The 25,745-nt window shown below is 36.3% G+C and overlaps 2 protein-coding genes across 14 annotated transcripts in view; one reads left to right on the forward strand and one right to left on the reverse strand.

Annotated features, from left to right (window-relative positions):
• LOC139114168 (collagen alpha-2(I) chain-like) overlaps nucleotides 1-12,912 on the forward strand; it is a 151,451-nt gene extending 138,539 nt beyond the window's left edge. For 9 of the 10 annotated variants that reach the window (XM_070675738.1, XM_070675741.1, XM_070675742.1 and 6 more), the window contains 7 exons: nucleotides 80-157; nucleotides 2,318-2,347; nucleotides 6,598-6,763; nucleotides 7,444-7,550; nucleotides 10,037-10,170; nucleotides 10,837-10,984; nucleotides 11,223-12,912. In XM_070675738.1, the coding sequence (XP_070531839.1) occupies nucleotides 80-157; nucleotides 2,318-2,347; nucleotides 6,598-6,763; nucleotides 7,444-7,550; nucleotides 10,037-10,170; nucleotides 10,837-10,984; nucleotides 11,223-11,369 (810 nt within the window). In that variant the 3' untranslated portion in view covers nucleotides 11,370-12,912. The remainder of the gene's footprint in view (nucleotides 1-79; nucleotides 158-2,317; nucleotides 2,348-6,597; nucleotides 6,764-7,443; nucleotides 7,551-10,036; nucleotides 10,171-10,836; nucleotides 10,985-11,222) is intronic. The other variant, XM_070675733.1, reaches the window with a different exon arrangement.
• A 1,168-nt stretch (nucleotides 12,913-14,080) lies between these two features.
• The window catches only part of LOC139114169 (uncharacterized), a 52,688-nt gene continuing 41,023 nt past the window's right edge, over nucleotides 14,081-25,745 (reverse strand). The window contains exons 20-32 of one of the 4 annotated variants that reach the window (XM_070675743.1): nucleotides 25,489-25,569; nucleotides 24,990-25,118; nucleotides 23,306-23,376; nucleotides 22,410-22,549; nucleotides 21,794-21,915; nucleotides 20,416-20,628; nucleotides 19,693-19,725; nucleotides 19,101-19,139; nucleotides 18,034-18,178; nucleotides 17,495-17,577; nucleotides 17,191-17,259; nucleotides 15,968-16,077; nucleotides 14,081-14,607 (exon numbers count right to left, since the gene is read on the reverse strand). In XM_070675743.1, the coding sequence (XP_070531844.1) occupies nucleotides 15,971-16,077; nucleotides 17,191-17,259; nucleotides 17,495-17,577; nucleotides 18,034-18,178; nucleotides 19,101-19,139; nucleotides 19,693-19,725; nucleotides 20,416-20,628; nucleotides 21,794-21,915; nucleotides 22,410-22,549; nucleotides 23,306-23,376; nucleotides 24,990-25,118; nucleotides 25,489-25,569 (1,232 nt within the window). In that variant the 3' untranslated portion in view covers nucleotides 14,081-14,607; nucleotides 15,968-15,970. Of the gene's footprint in view, nucleotides 14,608-15,967; nucleotides 16,078-17,187; nucleotides 17,260-17,494; nucleotides 17,578-18,033; nucleotides 18,179-19,100; nucleotides 19,140-19,692; nucleotides 19,726-20,415; nucleotides 20,629-21,793; nucleotides 21,916-22,409; nucleotides 22,550-23,305; nucleotides 23,377-24,989; nucleotides 25,119-25,488; nucleotides 25,570-25,745 lie in introns of all 4 variants that reach the window. The other 3 variants (XM_070675744.1, XM_070675745.1, XM_070675746.1) reach the window with 3 other exon arrangements.

Below are 25,745 nucleotides of genomic sequence, written 5' to 3' on the forward strand. Positions count from 1 at the left end.
AACATGGCAAACAGAATCAAACACAGCACCACCTTCAGATACGATACTTTGACTTCTTACGACATGTTTGATATTTCAGATTAATGAGAATCGTATAATAACTTGGAATTTACGGTATCCTGAGGGTTCATCCACCCGTTCCTCAAGTGTTATTGAAGTGAGATATTTTCAATTTTTTTCTCCTTTTTTTCAAAACAATTATTGTCTACTCATTTTGTATATTGACAATCTGCAGATAGTCTCTCATATTTGTTTTATATTACAATATTAAAGGGCAAGTGGCTGTAACTTTTGATGATTTTTTCACTATTTTTCTTGTAAGTCAATTTCAAATTCAAAGTCTTGTTCTACACCTCAAAGCATATTGAAATACTTGCTACTATAGCACTATTATTGTATTTAATTCTAGTCTGGACCTGAATTCACTTGTCAGCAATAACAGTGTACTTCACCCATGTACAGCCTGAGTTGACAAGTTGAATACTACCGTATGTATCTCAACATGCTTTTGGAAGTAGGCCAAGTTACTGTACTTGATATCGAAAAAAAACCAAACTAGTGAAAAAATCACCCAAAGAGCCATCTAATGGCCATTTAAGATGAGCATTGTCCACATCACACTTTATAACCAGAGGGAGACATTTTCCGCACTGTTTCCAGATTGATGTACATGTGCACTGTTCATCATGGCGTGGACAGATTTTGTTAGGTCCAACTTCTCTGTTCCAAGTGGCAGAAGAGGAATGACGCGCAAGCCATAATTGGGCCAATGGTGAAAGTAATACTGTACATGTGCGGTAATCTTGATTGTTATGTACTACAACAAACATATTGTATGAGTACCGTCGTCAGCATTTTAGAATTAGCGCGTACATCTGTATGGCTACTTCTTTACAGTCGTACATGCTACATGTATGTACTAAATATTTTGTATGCCGAGACCTTCAAACAAAACACAACAAAATCTAACCATTTGAAATATTGCTGTACTGATCACAGAGTGGTAGGGAATCACTAGACATAATGCAAATCTTGGTGGCAAATATTATTATCCCAACTTTGCAACAACATATCACTTATTCATCAATTATCGTTTAAATGTAATATATACCTGCCAGATACAAAGTTCAGATTTTACAATAGCATTGTTTGCACTCTGTTTCATTTATGCATTTGTATTTTTCTTTTTGGTACTTTCCAATTTATATGTAGATACAGCTTATATTTAGGGTCTTAAATACCCAATAGTTAGTCTAAATGGTCATTTTACCTAACAGATCATAAACTAGGTATCCTTTGCTCTTTGGGTCACCCGACTGAAAATGTAACCAAGGAGTAGCTCAGACTGCAAGAGTGGAAAGACAAATATTCTTATGAACTTGTCTTGTGAACTTAAAATCAAAGTAGAGGGCCATCAAAATGCAAACTTCTTAGAAAAATTGCAAAATTTTTTGTTGATTATGTATGATCCATACACAATTAAGGTCATATATTATCACTCAGTATTAAATAACGTGTTTGAAAAATGTTACAACTTTAAAATACAGTACTACTGTAAAGCACCATCTGGCACTATGATCAGAAATTTCAAAATTATTATTACAGCATTGCAGAACTTTACAGCAGAGATTGTCACATCAGAATGTGGCAATTGAGACACATGCTTCATGATTAAAGTCTAAAAAATGATTGGTCAAATCTTGACATGAAACTCTGATTAAAACAACAGTCGTAATCAATCAAGCGCATTTATGTATGGCCAAAATCCATTTGGAGGTAATGTTCTAAGGCACTGAACAAGAACACAAAGATCAAAAGGCTCTCTCAAAGAGATATGATTTAAAGTCCTTTTTGAAAGACGTTCAAGGTACCGTAGACAACTTGTGAAGTTCCCATTGATAATTATTCGACAAATTTAGGAGCACATCAAGAGAAAGAGCATTTTTCAAGTGAAAACAAGTGATAACAATAAAAACTTTGACTGAACAACAAAACTCAAAGAATGTGCTGAAGTTCTAATATGAGTTCAAATTGCCTACCTACTGACATATTTTCCCAATATGCATTATTGTAATATAATAAGAAACCTACAAACACACATGTGCAGGGATGGTTTGTAACAAATTTTTACTACAGCAATCAAACACACGTATACGTACGTTGCTCATGAATGACAACTCCTCGAATAAAACATCAGTACAAAACATGTGAGATTTGCAAAACTAATAATTACTCAAAACTAACAAAAAATTCTAACTTGTACTCTAAAGGATATCCATTGGTTGTCTTCGCAACTAATAATATGTTGCCATTTTAGATCCATACAGGTGCTGGTGATGAAAGTTCTGTGAGTGTTTGTCCTCATTGTTTTATGTTTTCTTTTCTGTGTTGTATTTCTCTTTCCATTTATTTTCACTGGTCAGCAAAACATCTTTAAGGTAGAACACGCCTCAAAACTGAAAGACTTAAACTTTTGCTGAAACCTTCCTCATCAAAACCTCAAACCATTTCCTTGACAAATGAAGACTAAAAATTAAGGTTCAATGTGCGAAGTGTGGCACTTGAGACACAAAATTATCTTATATTTATTAATATTTGAAATTCAAAATGGCCACCATCCCTGAGTTAATTCTACTGGGGGAAAAAAAATTGATGTTTGAAAAACTAAGACAGTGAAAATTTTACGAACTCCAAGAGCTTTAAACTTAGCCTTCTGAAGAGACAGACCAGAACAGAACTGAAAAAATTGAGAGTGTGAATATCTGTCCCTGAGGCACATTCTACCTTAATTGTTTGGTGACATATGTACATGTTTTTTACATTGCATGATCACAATTCAAAGTGGTAAATTATGTGAAATGTAGGCCCCCATAGTGTAAAATCTGAGAAGCTTTTGCTAAATATAAAAGACAAATTTGCAAAAATGATTTAATATTACTATGGATTATGCTTTGCTTTGTAGTTGTGTTAATTGGTATGTATGAGTGTCTGTATTTTTTGTTTGCATGGCACATCATGACTAACTCTTTCTCACCAGCAAATTCACTTTACCTTGACATTGCAAACTACAACAGTATACAATATAAACACTATACTTTTTTAACTAGTGTTTGTTAAAATCGTAGAAAGCACATTTATCCTATAACAATGTCATAGAATTTACAAAAATGTGTAGTTTTGATGTATGTAAGAGTTATAGATGGTATGAGTCATAATATTGTATGCGGGGGACATTGAAAAATACTGTTTGATGATGTTTGCAATGCTAAAACAAAAATTCAAAACTTCCGAGAGGTAGTATTAAATGTGATTTAAGTTTTTTATTTTGAGTTTGTGTCATGTGCATTTGGTCTGCAGTATGATTGCATTTTATTACAATGTGTGTAATGTCTGGAGCTATCAACAGATATTGTTTAAACTTTGCACAGTAACATGTATACAAATGTCAATTGATTTGGGATACAATCCAATATGGCTGCCTAGTAGCTATTTTGCCATTACATTTTTTCATGTCCAGGGTTACAGATAGGCCCATGATTTTGTTAAAACTTAGCACAAGTACAGTGCGCAACACTATACAATATGCTTGTCTCTTTGATTCTGAATAGGATTTTAAATACGGCCAGCGGTGATTTTGGTAGAACAATTTCTTAGTTTTAAATTAATCAAAGATATCTTGACTGATGTTGTTTGTACACAGCACAAGTCAAGGATTTGAGTGTCTACCTGTATGTAGAAACAACTGTGGCAACACTCAGGGAAATAAAACAGTTGACAAAAAGTCAAGTATTTAACTTTATAGGACAATTCTATTTTTCCTTGAGAACCACCTATTAATTTCACAACAACTTAACATCAAAATGAAATATTTGAAGTTTGACTATACAGGTCCACATAGCCACTTCATTATCCATGCAATTTACATGTTTAAATTAACAACACCTGTTGGTAACTTGTCGTAACTTGTTAGCAGGGACACTGTCATTAATAATGATCAAGGGATCACATATGTTTTCCAATGGGAAACAAAAGTTCTTCTGACTATTAAAAGCAACTGAATTCATTTTAGATTTTGAGCATGGTAGATCAAGTAACATTATAATTCAGGGGTATTAGAAATGTTCATTTCTATTAAATTAATCTGTCATCTTGTTACAGCTCACTGGTACTTTTCAGGAGAAAAATTTGAAATAATGATTTGTATTGGGTGTTCCACAAATGATAGTGAGAGTAAACATAAATGTACACTGAAGATTTATAGTGCTGGAATATTTAACAGTTGCTGCATTAACTGTCACTGCTGCTGCTGCATGGTGTGTTTTGCTGTGTGCCAATCGTAACTGGCACAGTTTCTCACGCAATGTAAAATTTTCGAAGCAAGTGTATAGAAACAGGTTTGTTTTTTTCATGCCAGCAACAGCATTGTGCCTAAATGAACCTGTGACCAGAACATGTGCTAAAATACTCCTGTGTTCGAAGAACAAGCTGTATATTTTCTTCAGCGATGACTCCTGTGTTATGTCTGTTACTCTTTGTATAATTTGCCTTGAACAGACTGCCGTCCGAGACGTAAACTTTAATAATGCTGTTTGGCACATTTTATATCCAATGACATACTACCGGTACAAGATGCAACCGTCATTATCTTTGCTCAGTCTTCTTGACATGCTCTTCATACAATAACCCAACATATAACAAATAATGCATCTGATATGACACATGTATCTTTTCCCAGTTATATTTTCCTTCACCATCACTCAGCTTCTGAAACATTTGCACCATTCTTTACTACTTAAAGTAGTATGCGCCTCGAAATTAAAAACATACACTTTCGCTCAAATTTCCCACAAGGAACCTTTCAACCATTCACTTCCAAAATCAAGAATAAAAAATTTGGGGTCACCATGCAAATTTTGGCACTAGAGAAACAAATTACCCAAGATTTACAGATATTTGAAATTCAGAATGGCTGCCATCCCTGTATTAATTCTATGGAGAAAATAAAATTTTCGATTTTAGACAGTGAAAGTTTTTTTACCTAAAGGGCTCCAAAATGAACCCCAACAAGGGGTAGATCAGAAAAAATTGAAAAAGTTTGAGAGTCCGAATATCTGTCCCCCAGGCGCATTATATTCTACCCTGATCCAATAACTACACTCTTCACAATTTTTTCATGTTCTCAAAGTCTTTTCAGTCCGGGAGCATAGTATTCCATATTACAAGTCACCATGTCATTGTTCAAACACGAACTAGTCGCTTTTATCATAATATCATCAAGGCCTGCATGGACAGTATGCTTCCAAAAGTCAACTACAAAAAATGTCACCCTTTTACTCCTACAAATCTATGCCTAGCATGTGTTTCCAGTCTTTCTTACCTCTCATGACATTGCCTGTTTTCAGTAGGATATGATCTCCTGTTTTTTGTTAACAAATATTAAAGACACATGAGCTGCAACGTTTGGCATTATTTTCATGATTTTATCGTCAGATTAAAATTAGTTCATAGAAATGTTCTTACTCAGACATATTCACTCAAATACAATTTTCCACTGAGTGGAAATGCATGGGGAGGTTTCAGTAAGACATACTGTAAACAGGTGCAGCACCCAAATATGGCCACCTCCATACAACTACATGGTAACTACATACGTAAATGGTGCCTGTACACATTTGAATCTCTACAAATACAACGTGGTGCAACCCACTGAAAGGAGGGAAAGAGATTAACTCCACTTTGACAAAAAATTCTCTGTTTTTCACATAACATGGCAAGATTTTGAAAATGGTGGGAAATTTAAAATGAACAAAACTCTGTTCAATTTCTTGCCTATTCTGCCGCAAGTAAACATTGTTTAGGCATAGTTAATGACTATATAGTTCAATTTACAGATTGCAATGAATATCTGAGGAAATAGGAGGTACCGTGAGGTTGGACAAATTTCAAAGAGTTGCAGCTCGTGGGCCTTTAACAGCTGAATGCTTTCATTATTCTGCCTTTTTCTCTCTCAAAAGCTTCTGACAGGAGTAGGCCATATGTCATCAGTATGTCATAAAAACTGACACTGTAAGGTCTGGTTTGCATAAGTATATCGCCAAAAGTCTCTGGGCAGGAGAAGGCCATGTTCCATGTGTAGGGTTTTTACAACACCCTTCTGGACTTAGGTAGAATGCGCCTCGGGGACAGATATTTGGACTCTCAAATTTTTACGATTCTATTTCAGTGTACCACTTGTGGAGGCTCATTTAAAGCTCTTTGACAAAGAAAAATTTTACTTTCTTAGTTTTTCAAAAATTAAAAATCGTACTTAAGAGTTTTCATACATAGGTGGTGGCCAATTTGAATTCACAATATCGGTAAACATTAGGTAAATTGTTTCTCTATAAGTACCAAACTTTGCATGGTGACACTGATTTTTATTCTTGATTTGGTAAGAGAATGATTAAAAGTGTAATTGAGGAAAATTTGAGCAAAAATTCAAGGCTTTCACTTTCGAGGCGTGTACTACCTAAGTAAGCAGTTGGTTGATTTCTAATCCTCTTTGCTAAGAGTTCACACCCATGTAGAAGTAATTCCACCAATTTCTCCGTATGGCAGACTGTTGACGGTGATGGAAACATCATAATGGAAAAGACTTCTGTTGAAGACTTGATAGACGCGTTCACAAGCCAAGTGAATGAGTTGATCTTACCCAATGGTACCAAGGAATCACCGGCGACAAGCTGTAAAGAGTTGAAACTCTGTCACCCTGATTATCCAGATGGTGAGTCTTCCAAATGACTTCAAGAACTAAAACTACACAGTACATGTCTATACTCTTTATTTATTTCAGCACAAATTTCAAAGTCAATATATATCCTACAGCTGCAGTATGTAGAGGCAGTAAATTTCCAGATATTAAACATTGTTTATTTCAAGTCTCACATATGGAACATCATGCACCCTATAGCAATCAATGGTAACGTATATAGAGGACGTATAAGGCCGCGTAGGCTTCGTCTGACTGAAACTACCATGGAAGTATTTTCAACATGATGACAGGATTGGGATTAGAAATGATCAATCTATACAAAGTTTTGTGAAACGTAATTAGTTAGTAATGTTTTATGTATTCCAGTAATTCATATATATTCATACGCCATTCAATGACAATAATTGTTTTATTATTTCATTGATGTTCTTACATCATGGAAATCAAGTATATGATTGTCATTAGCAAACAAAAAAAAATATGGTATGAAAATTATATAAGAGAGGTATGTAATGTAAACATCCCAGCCCAAACAAAGGACTATACTATGTATCTTTGTAGCAGGAGGCCATTTACCCTCTTGACATCAGGGGAAAATGGTCAACTACATTCATGTACATAGTTTCATCTTAAGGCTTTAATGTATAGTATGGCATTCACTGAGATTTGCTGTGCTCTTCGTGTTAACACAGGGAACTACTGGTTGGATCCCAATCAAGGATGTACAGAAGATGCATTTGAAGTGTATTGTGACTTTTCTGCTGGCGGACACACATGTTTACTTCCAACAAATGCATCAGTAGGTGTATAAATATAAGTGTCAATGTGTTTAAAGCCTCATTGGCTGTATCTTTTGGTATTGTTAGTCCCTGTGGATAAAGTCTAGGGGACTTGTAGATTGGGTTGCATCTGTCCATCTGTACGTCTGTCCATCTATGCAGATATCTCAGACAAGTCCCGCCTGATTTCTTTTAAACTCAGTATAAGGATAATACACTGCATCAATTTTGTTTTTTGATACAATCCAATTGGCCACCAGGCAGCCATTTTGTTTCTATTTATTCATGTTCAAAGCCATTACTCAGACATTCCTTGGTTGATTAGAGGTATACTGTCACCAGTTCCAATTTTACCACAGTTACCATTGAAAGAGAAAATCTAACCAACCACAAATTTTAAGTGGGTGGCCGCTTGTTAAAAAACAGCGCCCTCACATGGGTATTTGAATACCAAGGAACGCCCTTTGACCATATATGGGCATATTTAGATTACAGGTGACTGTATACCTTTAACTTCTAACTTTGCACAAAAAAAAAGCACTGTGATGACTTACATAATATTGTGCACATCAAATAATTTCATAGTATGATCCAATGTGGCTGGCAGGCAGCCATTTTGTTCTGATTTTTACCTGTCTGGAGCCATTACACAGGCATTTCGTGGCTGTTTTGTTTCAAATTTGCCATAGGACAACACACCATGGCACACATATGCACGTCAAATATTTTCAGCAATATGATCCAATATGGTCACTAGGCAGCTGTTTTGTTCTGATTTGTCAATGTCTAAGACCATTACTCACATTTTGACCTACATTTGCATGTCAGATTTTTTTATGATACAATCTAATATGGCAGCCAAGCAGCTGTTTGTTCTGACTTTTTCATACCTACTCTCATAACATATAGCTACATCTATTACCCTACTATTGCATAAACTTATCGACACTCATTCCATGCACATTTCAGACACATCAATACAAGGTCAATACTTTCTCAGCCATGTTCAAGATGTGCTTTGACCGATTTCATTTCACCATGATTTCTGTCAATAATTTATTTATCAAGTTGGGACTATGTCATTTACAATGACGTGTTTTCATTGAGGTGGTTTGAAATCATATACAGCTTACGTAAAAATACTTACAAAAGTCTGACCACAGAACACTTTTCAAACACTGGCGATGAACACACAATTTAGATTTTGAAAACTAAATAATTTTTACTTCCAAGTCAATTAGAATTATTGACTGAATCCTTAGCAAAGGATTGAAATAGTGACATTTGCAAAGACAATATGGCTCAATAACAGGAACCAAAAACATCTCCAAATATTGGATGGTATACTTTTGGCAAGCATAAGGGACCGTCTCAGATTGTCGCAGAAGTTCAAAAAGCGAAATTCATTTCGTTTAGGGGGGGGGAAGGGGTTTGACCTCCATTCAATTAGTGAACTTCACTTTCGCACTTTTATTTTGTGATCACAAGTTTTCGTGTGTGCCTTATTTTAAATTAAAGAAAAAATGCACACTCGTGCCAACAACTTTGTAACTGTTTCCATCTCGTTCGTTGCCCCAAACACAAATTACCGATAGTAACATTGTATCCTAAACCTTTCATTCATCAATGATTCAAAGACAAAAAGTATCATTTTTTAAAACGTGCTATTAGAAGCGTCTGCTCTAACCACTAGATGTCTTTATTCTCACTTGTTATGCACCTGGTCATAGTCGTTTTAATATGATTGAACACGCCTGGGCCCCCTGTCAAAGTTTCTCGCCAGAGTGACTCTAGCTATATGTCTACCTGGTGAGGAAAACCACCATGTAAACAGACTGATATAACCGAAGCCCACATTCGCTGTAAGGAATCAAAGCAAGTGTCTGCGACAACGCAATCAACAGTCAATGCATACTGGAACGGCCAGAACTGGACCGGGTTTCCTATAACAGTGAGGGATATCCGTATATGGGTAAATCGCCTGAACCGTATGACGATTACTCGGATGTTACTGCATATGCAAGTGCTGGCATTAGGGCATTGCAAACCAATCTTCGGTTTGTTTAATGTTGTATGTGGCAAGGGGAATACGTCTTTAGTAGCTATAGCAAAATGCAACATTGTACTCTCAGGCAGACATGAACATTTCGCACTTTTGAAGTTTCGTTTAGGGGGAGGGGGGAGGGGGGTTTTGATCTAAACGAAGAAATTTCGTTTCTTGAACTTCTGCGACAATCTGAGACGGTCCCTAAGGATAACAGCTAGTGTGGGGCTTTAGTACATATTCCATGAGATATTGATAACATCAACTATGTACACATATGCATGAGAGAGAGAGAGAGGTGGGGATGGTGGTTTTCTGGCACCCTCACAGATTTTATGTCATTGTAATTCACAATAGAGATGTGCTCTTGAGTCAGTTTTGTAACTTGTCTGGCCACACACACTCCAAAAAGTACATTGAAGCAACACTTGATTCAAGCTAGCTAATTTTTCTGCTTTGTAGTTAGCTGTTGCCAACTGGGAACCAGGAGGATTGTGGTTCAGCAGAAGACCTGATGGCTTCTTGTTCGAGTACAACTTCCCAAATGTAGTGCAAATGAAGTTCTTGAAACTACTTGCTCCAAATCTTAGACAAAGGTTTGTAAACTAAATGTAAAAATATTCTTCAAGAAATGACTGTTGCCGAGACTATAATATTTCTATTAGATGTATAATAAAGTTACAACCTATTGCATCAGTTGACGTAAACTGGTAGTTGTTATGATGCGAAGCATTTCATGAGAAAAAGGCTTCACTAAAGCTGTCATAATGGAAATTAAGAAATGATTGTATACTGTCACCTGTTCCAATTTTACCACAGTTACCATGGAAAGAGAAAATCTAACCAATCACAGATTTTAAGTGGGTGGCCGCTTTTTAAAAACAGCGCCCTCACATTGGCATTTTGAATACCAAGGAACGCCATTTTGACCATATATGGGCATATTTAGATTACAGGTGACTGTATACCTTTACGCTATTGTTACTGCAGTATCACACTTTGATGGAAAATGTGTATTGTGTGTGTGTTTCTAGAACATATTTTGTCTGTTTTAGTTACCAACCGAGAGGCAAAATTACCAACTTTCGACACAACTTGTTCACCCTAATTCTCAGTAGACAGGTCCACGTACACTGTTGGAAGCGATGGGTTTGGGCCAAACCATTGTGGTGAAAGGGTTAAGTTTTATTCTTCATGCCATTTCAACATCAACCACATGTGTTGCTCATCGGTCTTTCTACAAATGGTTCATTCCCTGGCAGATTTACGTACAAATGTGTGAGGTCAATAGCTTGGTATGATGCTAGACACTCCCACTACAAGAAAGCGGTCAAGTTCCGGGGTAATGATGATAGCATCATGCTCACTAAGGATGATAGTGGTTACAAAGTCATCAAAGATGGATGCCAAGTAAGTATCCACCACTTCAGTATTATCATTTGTCCATTTTGTCAGGTAAAAAGTTCTCTGCTTGCACCATGGTTATCAATTGAAGACTACACTGAAAACAATCCTCATTTCAAAAACAAAATCCTGATCTGTTTCTGGAATTTTTTGAAACATGTGTATCGACAGAATGTTCTTAGTCGTTCATAGATAGAGCATACCAAGGATAACTTGAAATTCTGATCATTTTTTTTTATTACAGGACAGAAAAGCTAAAGAATCAGAAACAATATTTGAGATCACCAGTACTGACATGAATGTCCTGCCCATTCGTGACTTTGCTCCAGTTGACACTGGTAAAACAGGTCAGATGTATGGCTATGAGCTCGGACCTTTGTGTTTTCATTGAAACTCCTGAGAGCACTGTTGTGTCTGTTTCCAAAGAAATGACTCCCTAGGTGCTCAGTCAACTGTATTTCTATTGAGAGTCCTTAGGTCATCTGTGTTTTCTTGTAGATTGTCTCAGAGCCTGATCCACTGCTTCCACTAAGACTCCACATGAGCTTGATCCTGTGTGCTTCCATTGAGACTCCCTAGGTTCATATAGACTCTCTATTAAGAGTCCTTAGGTCAACTGTATTTTCTCTTAGACTGTCTTAGAACCTGATCCACTGCTTCTACTAAGACTCCCTATGAGCTTAATCTTGTGTGCCCATTGAGACTCCCTAGGTTCATGTAGACTCTCTTGAGACACCCAGAATCAGTGTGTGTCGGTTACGACTCTCCAAGTCCTTGTTATGTTTGAAAAAGAAGAGCAACCACCCCAAAACACTTTGAATACCTCTGATTTCCTTTGTATAGGAACCAATGACTTCAAGAAATTATATAAGCTCACGTGTATATTTTGACAACCAGTTGGTCCTCAGGTTCCAATTTACCTTAGATCGTACAGATGCACAGTGAAGTAAAAAACACACTCTAATTTCTGATAACATTCATTTTACACCTTGACAGACTGAGTGAAGCATAATGAAGTGACTTTCAGATGTGGTTCTACTATTTCATCAGTGACTTTTACTTCAAAGCTTAAACCACATCCGATTTATTTCAAAATGGTGCTATTTTGAATGTCAGTGATGACACTTAAAATGAAGTATTTTTAAGATTTCTTTGAAGCTTATAAAGATTCTATACGTATTTTTTTGACAAACCAATCCATCAGCAGTTGTTCAGAAGAGTTTACTTTTTATTTTGTTCTTTGTGATGTTATCGTTGTCTTCTATCAGATTTTACAAACTGTAGTAGTACAATAGCAAGGAGGTACTTTTTTCTCATCTCAAATTCCAAGAAAACATTCACAGATTCCGTCTAATAAACATACTGCGAAACACTAAGTATCACAAATATTGTATGAACTATTCCTGAGTTGAAGATTTACCAATAGGCACTTTTAATGGCCAATAGTTGTAACTCTTGATGATTTTTTTGACTATTTTTGGTTTGTGTGTCAGTTGCAAGTTCTTGTTCTACCCCTAAAGCAAGTTTAAACACCCACTACTTAGCTTGTCATATACTGTATTGTTACATTTGAATTCTAGTCTGAACCTGAATTTCCTTGTTAACAATAACAATGTAGTCTACAAGTAACAATGTACTCCACAAGCTGAATGCTGTGTATCTCAGCTTGCTTATTTAAGAAATTATGGTTGAAATTGAAAACTAAATTTGTGGGGGAAAAAATCATCAAAACTTAAATAGCTACTGGGCCTTTAAAACATTTTACCATAATGCTGCTACAAATCAAAGAATTACCATCCTTTGCAGATGAGAGAGGTCGTCCTCTTTTCTATTTTGATTCAAGATATATATGATGGTAGACTAGGTATATTTGTGGTAGCCAGTACAATAGGAGCAAGGGGGTTCTTCAACGAATAAAAATATCTTTGAACATCCTCCATCTTTCATTGTGTAATTTTTGCTGAATTTGGGTGTGGTTGTCATAGAGCTGTCAATTTTGTTATGATCTTTGTGAAGCAATTACACTTTCTGAACACATTTTGTTCAGATTTATCAAATTAACAAAATCATTCGCGTCCAACCATGTGCTAAAAGTTGCTGCCGGCTATATGAAATGAACGCACTATCAGCAGTCAATGTCATCTCCTGGTGTACATCTCGGCTAATATTATAGGACAAATGTTAGCGATTAGATGGGATTTTCTATGAAATTAAGCCTGAAAGGTTTGGAAGTCTGGTGTACTCCAGTCTGTTGTACCATGCTTTCATGGACCTAAATGTACATGGTGTTGCTGGGATGGGTGAGATGGTGGAAATATGGGGGATTTGCTTGTTTTGAGGAATATTTACATGATGGCTAGGCCCCAGGGAATTGGGTATTTGGTACATGTATGTTTCACAAGACAGATTTCTCTAAATCCTCTACATAGACCTGAGGTGGGGAAAGGGGTACATTGACTGCTGCGTAACTTTCACCTCAACAAGTTACTGGCTACAAGTAAATCGTGCCTTGCCACAGCTGTAAACCAACACGGTGTAAATTATATGCCTTTCTGATGCCTTCTTAGTCCATATCAGTGTACAGGGTTGTCTCAAGTCCGTCCATCCTGTAGACAATGGGTCATTTAGCACGGGTATGTATGTGGAAAATACTCATTTGATAAGAGATGTCCAGATACACATATACACGTACATGGCTGCAGTAGAGATGCAATCATGATGTCAGTATGGTGAATTTTGTGACATCACTAAAATGCAATGTATGAATACCAGTAGTTGAGCACAAGGCTCTCAGGGGATTCACATTACAGATAAAAACTTACTCCAAATGTTTATTGTAGCCCTGTCCCTCCACAAGGACAAGTGTGGTTGTGAGATTGATAATGGTTGTTCTTGTAGTACTATACATGTATATGACCAAGAGTTTCAATTTCGCGTTCAAAATGTCCGAATTTGAACTGCCCACATGACAAAATCATATTAGAAGCATACTTGCGTGGCATATTTCACAGAAAGCATCACTAAAACACACATGTAGGTGATGATGTTTTGTAATCCCCTAAGCTGGAAGCATCTGAAGACAGAAGAGCATTTCATACATAATAGCATTTGTAAGTATCTTAGTTTATTAGAACCTTGATCCTTAAAGTTTCATTCTCTGAGGATATTTGTCTGTAAAATTATGACATTTATAAGGGTGACAAAAATTGACTCTGGCACCCAAAGGTTAATACCGGATTTCAAGATACACATGGCATCCAACTAGTGAACCAACTAGTGAATTTATTGGCTAAAATGTTAAAAATATCCGTGTAAGAGGGAAAATGAAAATGAAGATCTAAAACAAAGTACTGAGAAAAGAAAGAGCAATACATATACTAGCTGGACATGTACTAGTAGCATACTTTTGAAACAACGATAATGAATATTGACTTGTAAAGCAGTGCCCTAATTACGAAGCGATTTGTACAAACATTTTCAAGCAAGAAAAAAGAAACATTCATTTCTCATATTTGTTTACTTGGTCATGAGTTGCTAACTTCATATTGGCATATACATATATTTGTTCTAGAGGCTCATGTTATCCGGTTTAGACTGGAATCGCATGATGAAGCCGTGTGTTCAGTCATCTGTGAATCAAAACAAATATTCACTGTTATTAGGGGTGCCCTGTCACTTTACCACAGACAAAAGTTTGCCGTTTTTTTCAGTACACAAAGTTAGTTTCATATTACTGGGTTGATGGGTATTTTGAGCCTCCTATGGCATGCAATGCTGACCCGGATAAAACAGTTTCCAAATTCGTAATGCAAGGTTGAGCAGTTTTTTCTCTCTGCATTGAGCTATTTGAAAGTGCCATTGACATTACGGATTTCAGGTATATATAATTTAAAGCACAGAACTGGTATTTCTTTTGGAGTGAGCAGGACTTGTTCACCGACATTTTATAGTGGCTCATTTTAGCAGTGAAATTTGGCTGTATATAAAATTCAGACATTCAACAATAGTAACAACAAAAGTGTCAGAAGATAGCAATTTTTCCACTTGAAGTGAACAATTTTTACTGTGCATATATGTGGAGTGCATGAAATATTACTGTGAGAGCATTGTTGACAATGTGCAGCTGTTCAGAAGCTTATATCTGATTGGTAGATTGTCATTATTTACAGCAACTAAGGGAGTCTGAAACCAGGGCTTTTCTCTACCTGATTGGCTGTTTGGAAATAATTCAATGGAAACAATGAGTTTCAGCCAAGGAATTGGCTAAAAGTTTCTGAGATGCTGCACATTAGCTCAGGTTTTGCTCAATATTACATTGCAGGGAAACATGGAACTTGTCAACATTGAGCTTGCGATGCTGATTGCAAGTGATGAAAAGTATGCAATTTATTTTTAAAGCCAAGCTGGATTAGCGGGCATAGGATGAAGAAATGGGCCCGTATAGCTTTGCTCATCTATCAAGTGTGATATAATGTGCATTTTGAAATTGTTATGAACAAGAGAAGAGTTTCTCGGCTAAAAGTTGATATAACAGTTTGGCTTTTTGCCAGGATTTTCTGACAAAACAGAGTTAGTGTACTTTACTAGCACAGATAGAGGACGACCGACAGAGTAAGCTTAATTTGGTTACACATGAAGGGGACAGACATGTATGCCTTGTTATCCATTTTTGCCATTTTGAAAGCTAAATAATGAGCACAACTGTGTTTTGGTTCCCAATGTTTGATGATCGATTAATCCACAGTATCAATACTTCTAAACTGAACTCCATTGGCAAAATACTGCCCTTTTTGTGCCCAATTCTGACTACAATTATTTTATACTGCTCATAGAACAGCAACCATACAGTTCACCTGAAGCACAGAAAAGACTTAAACATATGTATTCACAAACTATGAGTATAAACAAGTACGAGTTAAAAACAATGAGCAGACAAATACACACGTACATGTACATGTATGTATTTACAGACCATGAGTCTGGTATTACCTTCTAGTTTTTTTTAGCACATTCACACAGTTCACAGCCTTTAGAGTCTTTTTTAAATTTGTTACCAGGACATGCTTTTTTGCAAGGGAAGGGTCTGCGTCTACAAGCACCTACAGATAACAATGGCAAAGCAAATTAATTCATATGCATGCATTGTGTGCATTTAAGGTAGAATGCATCCCGGGGACAGATATTCAGACTCAAATTTTACTAAAACTTTTTTATCTGTTGCTTTTGTTAGCTCATTTTAAAGTCCCTGGAGTAAGAAAACAGTTTTCACCATCTTAGTTTTTCGAAAATCAGAAATTGTACTTATACATATAGTTAACACAGGGATGGTGGCCATTTTGAATTTCAAATATTAGTAAATGTGAGGAAATTTGTTTCTCTAGTACCAAACTGTGAACAGTGACCCCTGATTTTCTTCTTTATTTGGTAGGTAATAGTTGAAAGCTTGTTCCAGGAAAGTTTGAGCAAAAGTTCAAGTCTTTCACTTTTGAGGCGCATACTACCTTAATATGAAGCATGTGGGCATTCTTAATGGACTGATGAAATCAGTTTGCTATTTGCTCAGGATGACAGTGACAGGCAAACCTTGTTCATCAAAAGTATATGACATAACATACATGTTTGGACTTCTCTATGCAAATAATTCATGTTGGAAATGTTTCAACCAGACAGGTTTAGGCTAACCTGAAGGACATTGTGCCCAGTCTTAGCAAATAAGAACAAAGGCGGTTTTCTCAGGTTTTTTCAACAGCTTTTTGAAGCAACTGACCCTGCAGGATTATGTTTATCTGTAAAATATTTGATCAGTTCTGAGTGAATTAAAATGTTTTGCTACACTTTTCCAACTTCAAGTCTGCCCAGCAAAATTTGCCATGAGACAAATAAATTGCATTTAACTGCTGTATTACTGGCCTTCCAAGACACAGACTTGTATTGCATTACATCATATATACATCAGTTTGGAATCTGCCGAGAAATATGGTATGCGAGATTTTCTGTGAAAGGCTGAGAAAGGTGCGGGGAAATTTAGCAAGTTAAAGTCAGTTGGCAAAGCAGCATGGGGGACGCAGAAGCAGCTACGGCAATAAAATGTTATCGCTGCATTTTACTAGATGGCAGAACATCAGCAATAAATTCTATTGATGTCAGCAACACGGTGTAAATTAAATCCATTAATCATAGTAATCAAGAGGAACTGTTTCACTTTAACAAACCTTTCTTTTTGCCTCTGCCCTGTCCACGACCTTGACCATGATGTCCACCAGCCAGTGGAGGGCTAGGATCTGAAATTAGACACATGCAGTATATGTCTGTTTTAATACTCATGCACTAGTGTCAATTAGTAGATGCATGATACTTAAGTAAAAGATATGATTATTTTGTACTTGAGTAATTTGTGTTATTATATACTGTACACACACAAACAAACAAACAAACATAAATATGTATCTGATGTACAGTGTTGTAAAGATGCTGTGTCTATACACACCACTTTAAGTTAAAACAGAATGCACCTACCACAATCAAGGGTTGCACTTGCTAATCCATGACGAATGGTTCCAGGAATGGTCTCTCCACTATCTGGGTTCACACAGCGACAGCTGTAGGTTTGGTCAAGAAGTAGTTAGTAATTGGGCTCACAATATTGTTCAGGAAGATTTTTCTTTACTGCTCAAAAAGTGCACAAAGTGTGAATTAATTTACTTCATGTTATCACATGTGGGCAATGTGATTGGATGCGCACTAGTATAGAAAAAGGCTGACAGGTTCGTTTGAAGAACGGCACATCTACATCATATATGGCATCACTACACCAAAAATCAGCTCAACACGTGCAGCAGTTCGCAAGGTTTTGATATGGACGGACAGACATCCATACATACATACATACATTGAGGCAGACAGACATTGTTACATCATACAACCTCCCAGTTGCCATATATATATGGCAAATGAGAGCTAAAAACCTAAAAACAAGAGTTCCATATGTGATGAAATTTCCAAGCAACCTGAATACACAATAAGAAAAAATTAGTATATGTATGGATTATACTCACAAGAAGGCATTGCACTGTTTATTGGCAAATTTGCCTCTGATGTCACACTCTGGGGGTACCATATCTGCTATCACGACTCCCTGCGCCTTTGCACGCTTCAAACGATGTTCAATGGCTTGTTTCTGCTTCAAACACTTGGATTCCCCTGATTGGAAATCAAATTACAACACCTCATGATTTCAATTTCAATTCACACTCAATATAATTTACAGTGAAACCTATCTAAACCGAACCCTGTCTAAACTGTAAACCTGTCTACACTGAACACCTTTTCTTGTCCCTTCCACATAGAATGCCATGTTAAGGAACCTCTATAAGACGTGCACCTCTGTAAACCAAAGTTTTCTCAGTGCCTTTGGTGTTCAGTTTAGACAGGTTTTACTGTATATTGAGTCCAGTTCATCTTATTGATCAGTATAAACAGGACAGATTTGTTGATGGAATGCAATCGCAAGACGAATGGTAATGTTTTATATGCCATGTCATGAGGCTTAGACTGTAATAGTTAAAGCAGTCTGTGTGAGGGCTGTGTCCTGGAGCGCCCTCACACGAATGAACCTTGCAGTGCATGACTGACAGAAGCTTACTGACAGGTACAATAATCCATGGGCTACTCAACAAACTTCATAATATTCCCGATTATTTCTGGAAATTGTGTTGCCAATGATGTTGACACTTTTACACGAGGGCTTTCCATCGATGAACTATGAAGATAATACACAAAATTACCACAAATCAAATTAATTGAAGACATTTTCTCTGGCTTCATTGGCACTCAGCGAGCATGGGCAATAAGCTGCACAAGGTTCACTGGACTGACAAAATCCTAGGATACTATCGCCCTTCAGTGCCATGCAGAAACTGATGCATAGATTTCCAAGGGTGTTCAAAGGAAAAAATCCGCAATGTGCTAATTAGTGAGACCATGGCGCTGTTGAGAAATCTCAAGAAAAAAATTCTTTCCTCCATATCCCGTGTAAGTGATATATAATGTGGAAGTCATTTGAGCTGAATACCAGATACACAAAACTTCAAATTACAAATTATTGCATGTACTTCTACCATACCTGCTGGACGTGTACCATCATCCTCCTCAGAGCCTTCTCCTAGGGAGTAATTAAAAATATTCACCATTCAAAAAAAACAAAACATGATAGAACATCAATAATTCTATCACTTTTACTGTGGAAATGTAACATTATGAAATCTTATCACAAGCTCTATAAATAACGATTGATTAGATTTTATGATGTTACTTTGTAACTGCCCAAACACTTTCAAACCTTTGCAATGTAACACTATGAAGCGTTCTAAAGATTTGAGTTCTCACATTTAACACAGCCTTTTCCAATTCATTCTGCATGTAATTTTCAGGCCGACTATAGATATGGCTGTTTCAAAACTTACACAAAAGTTTAATATCGCAAAGTTAAAAACACTTTGAATGCTTACAATTCATGTGCTTTAATAGTAGAGGTACAGTTTAATAGTAGAGGTACAGTACTGTAATTGATAGGAACTCAGGATTAGTTTTCTCACCACACTACCATGGCAACCTGCCAGACTCTTAACTATTTGCATAATGATAATGAGCAGTAGCGGAAAAATTGTTATGTTGAGACGACAGCTCTAAACAAAGTCAGTTGGATGAACACATACCTATCACTTCATTTGTTCTACTTTCACATGGCTCTGTTTAAAAAAAAAGAATTGATGATGATGAGTATAAGTGTGAGGGTGTATTTACATGCTTTCGTTTATTCGGTTCTCCGTATATCAATAGGTCAATAAATGAATATACTTTCAATGTTATTGGACATGAATTTATGATATCCATATCATATTCATGTACCTGACTTCTGAATGACGGTATGGTCAGCACAAAGTAACTTGGCATCTGATTGTGTGAATGAAATACTGTAGTATATAATTTTACTTTTTGTACAAGTTGTTGAAAGTAATTGTCAACCACAAAACAATGAAATTTTAGTGTTTTTGAATATCTTTTGCCTCTAATTTGGTCTTTACTCCATTTTCACACAACACTTCAAAATATTAGTTTTCATGATCTGTACAAGGCAGTTGGTATTTTGTCAAACATGATTTTGCTATCTTCCAAGCAGTTTTGTATGGTGACCCCTGATTTTTGTTTTTCATTTTAAAAAATATTAGTTTAAAGTTTCTTTGAGGAAAGTATGAGCAAAAGTTTTGTCTTCCAATTTCAAGGCACAAGTATAGAACAAGAAAATGGTGTATACAGTATGTCACCCAGATTATGACCAAATATAGGAAAGAAATGTACAGGAGAAAGCATTATATACAGTAGGTTGAAACATTTTTGAAAAATAATATGTAAACCAATAAAGGAATAAATAATTTTACCTGAGTAATCAATGACATGGCGTGGATTAATACACAAGTTACGTTCTATGTACGTCATTATCTGTTCTCGCATTTCATCGCTGAGCGACGCCGTACGACTCATTATAATAACTTGCTCTTTCTCCTTCTTGCATCGTCCGTTGGGCCTCTGAACCAAACAGCGATAGGTGATGGCGTAGTTTTCATAATCTGTCTTCATGACCCAGAATGGCACTGGAATGACCAGTTCAAAAATTTCAATTTATGCACTCTTGCAAAATCAGCTGATACAACATTATTCATTTCTCTCACTAATACACTGTTCACAGTGGTATGAAAACTCTTATTCTAAATTCAGCCATAATTTTTTCAGTTTCACTCTTATTCCATCTGGCCTTTGTCACTTTCCTATCTGCTGCTAGTCAGTAAAAAGCAGTATTGAACCAAAACCTAAAGTACTTTTACCTACTTGGCATGGTATATTACAGTAAGTTTTGCCAATAAAACTTGTGTTCACAGTATCTTTGTTTTCATGGGCCTTCAAATGTTCGAGTCTTTTTTAAAATACAACATATACGACATGGTATATGCCTCACTGGTTTTAATTACACTGACACCATGGTGAGATGTGAACTTAGCAGGACTAAAGGCTAATGATGAACCCTGGTCACAGAATACTAAAGGGTAGAACCAAAGCTGTCCTAGGGGAATTTGAACTTTCTGATTTAGCCTTCCACTGATGGATCATATAAGGGGGACTAAAATATAGGAGTATCTTTCTACCTTTTTAAAATTCCACAGTTTAACGTAATCTTCATAGAGGCTACGCATACGAAATCGTCTTATAAGATTCTTATAAGATTAGTATATTTATATATGCAAATCAGTAAAAGTAAGAATCGTTTTGACATGTAAAATAATAAGAAAAAAAAGAAAATTTCTTTCTCATTTGCTCATTAGAATTATGTAAGAAATTTGGTTTCTTATAACAATTTTATAGAATCTTATAAGTATCTTATAAGATCTTATATTTCGTTAAAAAGAATCAGTGTTGTCATTCAGTTCTAGGTGACACATCAGGGCTTCTTAACAACAACAGTATTTATAACTTTATCAATTAATTTTTCACGAAGCCACCTCAATTTACTTGTCTGTCCCCAAAAAGAGATCATGCTAATGGGTGTATACATAGCGGCACAATTATATTCTCCTTGATACTTTTTTCTACAGTGCATGCAGTGCACATGTAGCACTGTGGCATCATACTTGGATGGTGCACAATGAAATTCCCATCAAAGGATAGCTGCTATATTTTTCATAATTACAGGAAAGAATTCAATGATGACTGCACAGGGTTCTGCCTCCACATGGCATGCAGTTCATGTATGGATCAACGTACCATTTTCAGTCAGCACCATACTCCTTGGAGCCGAGGGGAAGTTGAGAATCATTTTCGCTGGCTGATCAATTAAAGTTGTGCCAAAGCCATCTAAACTGCGGTCAGTGCAAACACCAGGTCCACTATTACATGAAAAAAAGGCAATGAAGATATGTAACAATTAGGTGTATTGGGAAAACATGCCCACACAAACAACACCACACTAATCAAATGACGTCAGATGAAACCCATAGGACCACAGATTTTTGTTCAGAGCCTTATATGACAGGATAGGTGTGAAACTGACAGCCAAATGAGCAATATGGTGATTATTGCAAAATGTCATGTCCCGGCCCTGCATAAGCGGCGAGAACTCTAACCCTTTCACTACGGTGGTGTGTTTTCAAACCAATGTTATCAATAGTGAATGTTACCCTTACTGTCAGTTAGTCCGTAAGGGAGTGCAGCACAGTGCCTTGCAGACCCTTACCGCTCCTAAGTTAGTGAGGGATTGCAACACAGACCCTTTCAGACCCTTAATGTCCCTCAGTCAGTAAGGGATTGCTTTGCAGTCCCTTACAATCCTTACTGTCCCTTTACTGACCAGTGAGTGCAACCAGCTGAGGACCATACTTACATGGGTGCTTTGATACCACTCACAGAAACATCAAATTGATCGCTGTCTCCACGAGATGTGAAGGTCATTGAACTTGCTTCAGGAAGAACCATGTATCTAGGTCCCTTCAGGTGGGCCAGGGGATACCATCTTCCTTCAAACTGATGATCAAAGAAAAATCAACAAAACAATTTACAAAATTTCACAAAATCCAGAATGGTCTACTGCAATATTTTGTTCTAACTTTTAATTTGTCATTTTATAAAATTTTTCACAAGCCTCCACACTTCAATACTGACACTTTATACTACAGAAGAAATTTTAGCCAGATACTAAAATGAAGGCAAAAAATTCGGGACCAGCTGAGTTTCAAGAAAGGACAATACTACTGTTTACTGTAGGGTCCATACAATCAAAGTCACTGAAAATTCAAGGATTTTCAAGGACTTTCTTTGCAATTTTCAGGGACATTTTTGAAGGCTAATATAGCTTTTTCCAGATATAATGTTTGTGAGGTATCATTCATGCTGTATCATTTTACAAATCATTTTTAGGATATATTGACTGACAATTTTGAGATTTTTGACTATCATGGCTAGCTTAATAATTTTCCAGGACTCAATGTAGTTTTCAAGGATTTTTCAGGGACTTTCCAAAAGGCTTTGGAGTTCAAGGACTTTCCTGGAATGAAGGATCATGTGACTCTTAACCCAGAATTGTCTTCAACACATAAACATGCAACTGAATATGACAGTCAATTATAGTAACCCCTTTTACTATCACATACATACAAATCACTTGTATTTCGCAAATACAGTATGAATGCCAGAATACAATATTCTGTGCGGACAATGGGGACTATATCAATGATTAAATCTGAGCTAGAATGAACAAGTTTGAGAAACAGGCTCCATTACCTGAGAAAACTGGAAATTCCTCTTTGTTTTGTACTGATCCACAATGCACTGGCTTGGCCCTGAATGATCATCTGCATAGGTAAATTCAAAAGAACAAATAAGGAAAAAATAATGAATTTCTACAACGAATCTCTTCTGTAAAAAATCTGACCCTCTCTTCCATTGTCATGCACTCCATGTCCTATTCTTCATTTCCATCAAAGGCACCGGAAAAAATTAGAAGTCAATCTGTCCGGCTCCAAAATGTTTAGTTTTTGTTGACAGTTTGGCCATCTTCACAAAATGAAAGTTTTATTAATATATCCGTGAAAGAAGTCATCAGCTTGGGAAAAGCTGCTGACCATTGGTTTTAGAACAAAAGACACAGAACCAGTGGTGCACCTTGTGAGACAGATATGCAGACTCTAAAAATTTTATGATGCTTTTTTGATCTGCCGCTCTTAGGCACTCAGTTGGAAGCTTATAGTGTAGTTTCCACCAGCTTATTTTCGTGAAAACAAAAAATTTACTTTTGCCCATTACACTTAACACAGGGATGGCAGCCATTTTGAATTTGAAATATTGGTAAATTTAACATAATTTCTTTCCATAGTATCAACATTTGCACAGTGATCCCTGACTTTTACTTTGACAGAAAATAGTTTAAAGTTTCAAAGAGAAGAGTTTGACCAACAGTGTAAGTCTTCTGATTTAAAGGCACATACCACCTTTACTGTTAAAATATAAGCGCATTCGGCAAATCTAGATTTGCTTTCAACGTGTGCATAAATTACAAAATGGATTTTTGCAAGGCCTTGATGATGTTTTTCTCGTCTACATTCATAAGAAATGATTTCATGCTGCAATTACTGACCATTACATAGTTAAACAAGAAACTTTTCAAACATTTTGAAACATTCTGGGTATTATTTTACTTTACTTTATTGCCAATTTAAATTGTTTACAAAACATGTAATAAATTCGATTATGCATTTATAAATAACACTGGCAATATTGGAAGCCAGAAGTAATAGCTTACAGCTAATCGAGTCTGGCCCCATCTCTCATTACATTGCAATATATAATACGAGGGCTTACAACCGCGGCAAAGCCAGTGCATAGGTGACTGATTGTAATACAAACACTAATAGTAATTAATATGTAGTCTAACTGCGCCTTGTTTATCTATACTTTGTCGCTGTCAGTAAGAAATCTCAGCAGGGTGGCGTTAAATGGTACTGTCTTCAGGAAGTCCATGCCAAGTTGATTTCTTATATTTATGTTTGGCAAGGAGACTTCTCATATCTAAACCAAGCACCCCGTGGTTTATTAGCTCTTTATCAGTAAAATAAAGGTGCCGCTTCTATACTTTAAGGTTTTCCAGTACTTGTTGCTATTGTAGTTTCTGTTTGTAGTACAATCAGTTATCTATGCACTGGCTTTGCCACGGTTGTAAATGAGACAGTTACTGGTGAAAATATAACATGTTAATACAAAAAATTAATTGACAGATATCTACGTGATATTGTACATATTCACAAGATTCTCTGTTAGGGAATGTGTAAATGCATTTTTGAAGTATTTTCTTTTACATTACGTAATAAATTATTCCAGAGTTTGGCGCCTGCGTATGAAATTGCAAACTGACCAGTTCTCGTACGCATTTTTGGCAGATACATACATTACTGGCAACACTGATACCTACCACAGGTGTCTGGACTTTCATCTGAGCCATCTCCGCAATCAGGGTCGTCATCACACTTCCAGGCTTTGGGTATGCACTCCCCATTGCTGCACTGGAATTCCCTATTTGTGCATTCTGGTCTAATTTCATCTTGAAGAATATTCATAGTTGAAAAAAGCTAAAAATATTATCTCATTGCTAGTTGGTCACATGTATAATATTGGTTTGGGTTCTTTGCAACTGCAGATTTTTGCTTGGGATGTCATATTTTGACTTGATAACTACAATAATAATTCTGCTGTATTTTTATGAAATTTCTTATCACACCGGTAAAATGACTTTTGCCAAATCGTAACAAAGTTTATCTACTTTTTAGCCCATAATACAAACAGAGAAATTACCACGGCTTTCTGTATATTTCAAGAAAATGTACGAATTCATTATTGTGCAGTCCAAATGTGCTTTTATAAAGGTACATGTACAAATATCTGACAGATTTGTAAGACCAATATCTCCTTACCTGTTTTACACGGCCTGTGGGGGACAGGAGCAACAGGTGGTTTTGGTGGCGGTAGTGGAGGTGTGTCGTTTGGACAACGATCTGCGTAATCACAAAAAAAAATTGAACATATTTATGATATGAGTGATAATCAAAATCAAAATCAAACTGTGCATCCAAATCACTGTGGCACACCAGTACTGATTCAATAACATGAAATTCTAGTATCACTTTGAATGCTGCAAATTTTCCGACCTAAACTTTTAGTGCAAAATTTT

This window comes from Ptychodera flava, chromosome 16 (genome assembly GCF_041260155.1).
Source record: "Ptychodera flava strain L36383 chromosome 16, AS_Pfla_20210202, whole genome shotgun sequence".
In the NCBI taxonomy this organism is placed as follows: domain Eukaryota; kingdom Metazoa; phylum Hemichordata; class Enteropneusta; family Ptychoderidae; genus Ptychodera; species Ptychodera flava.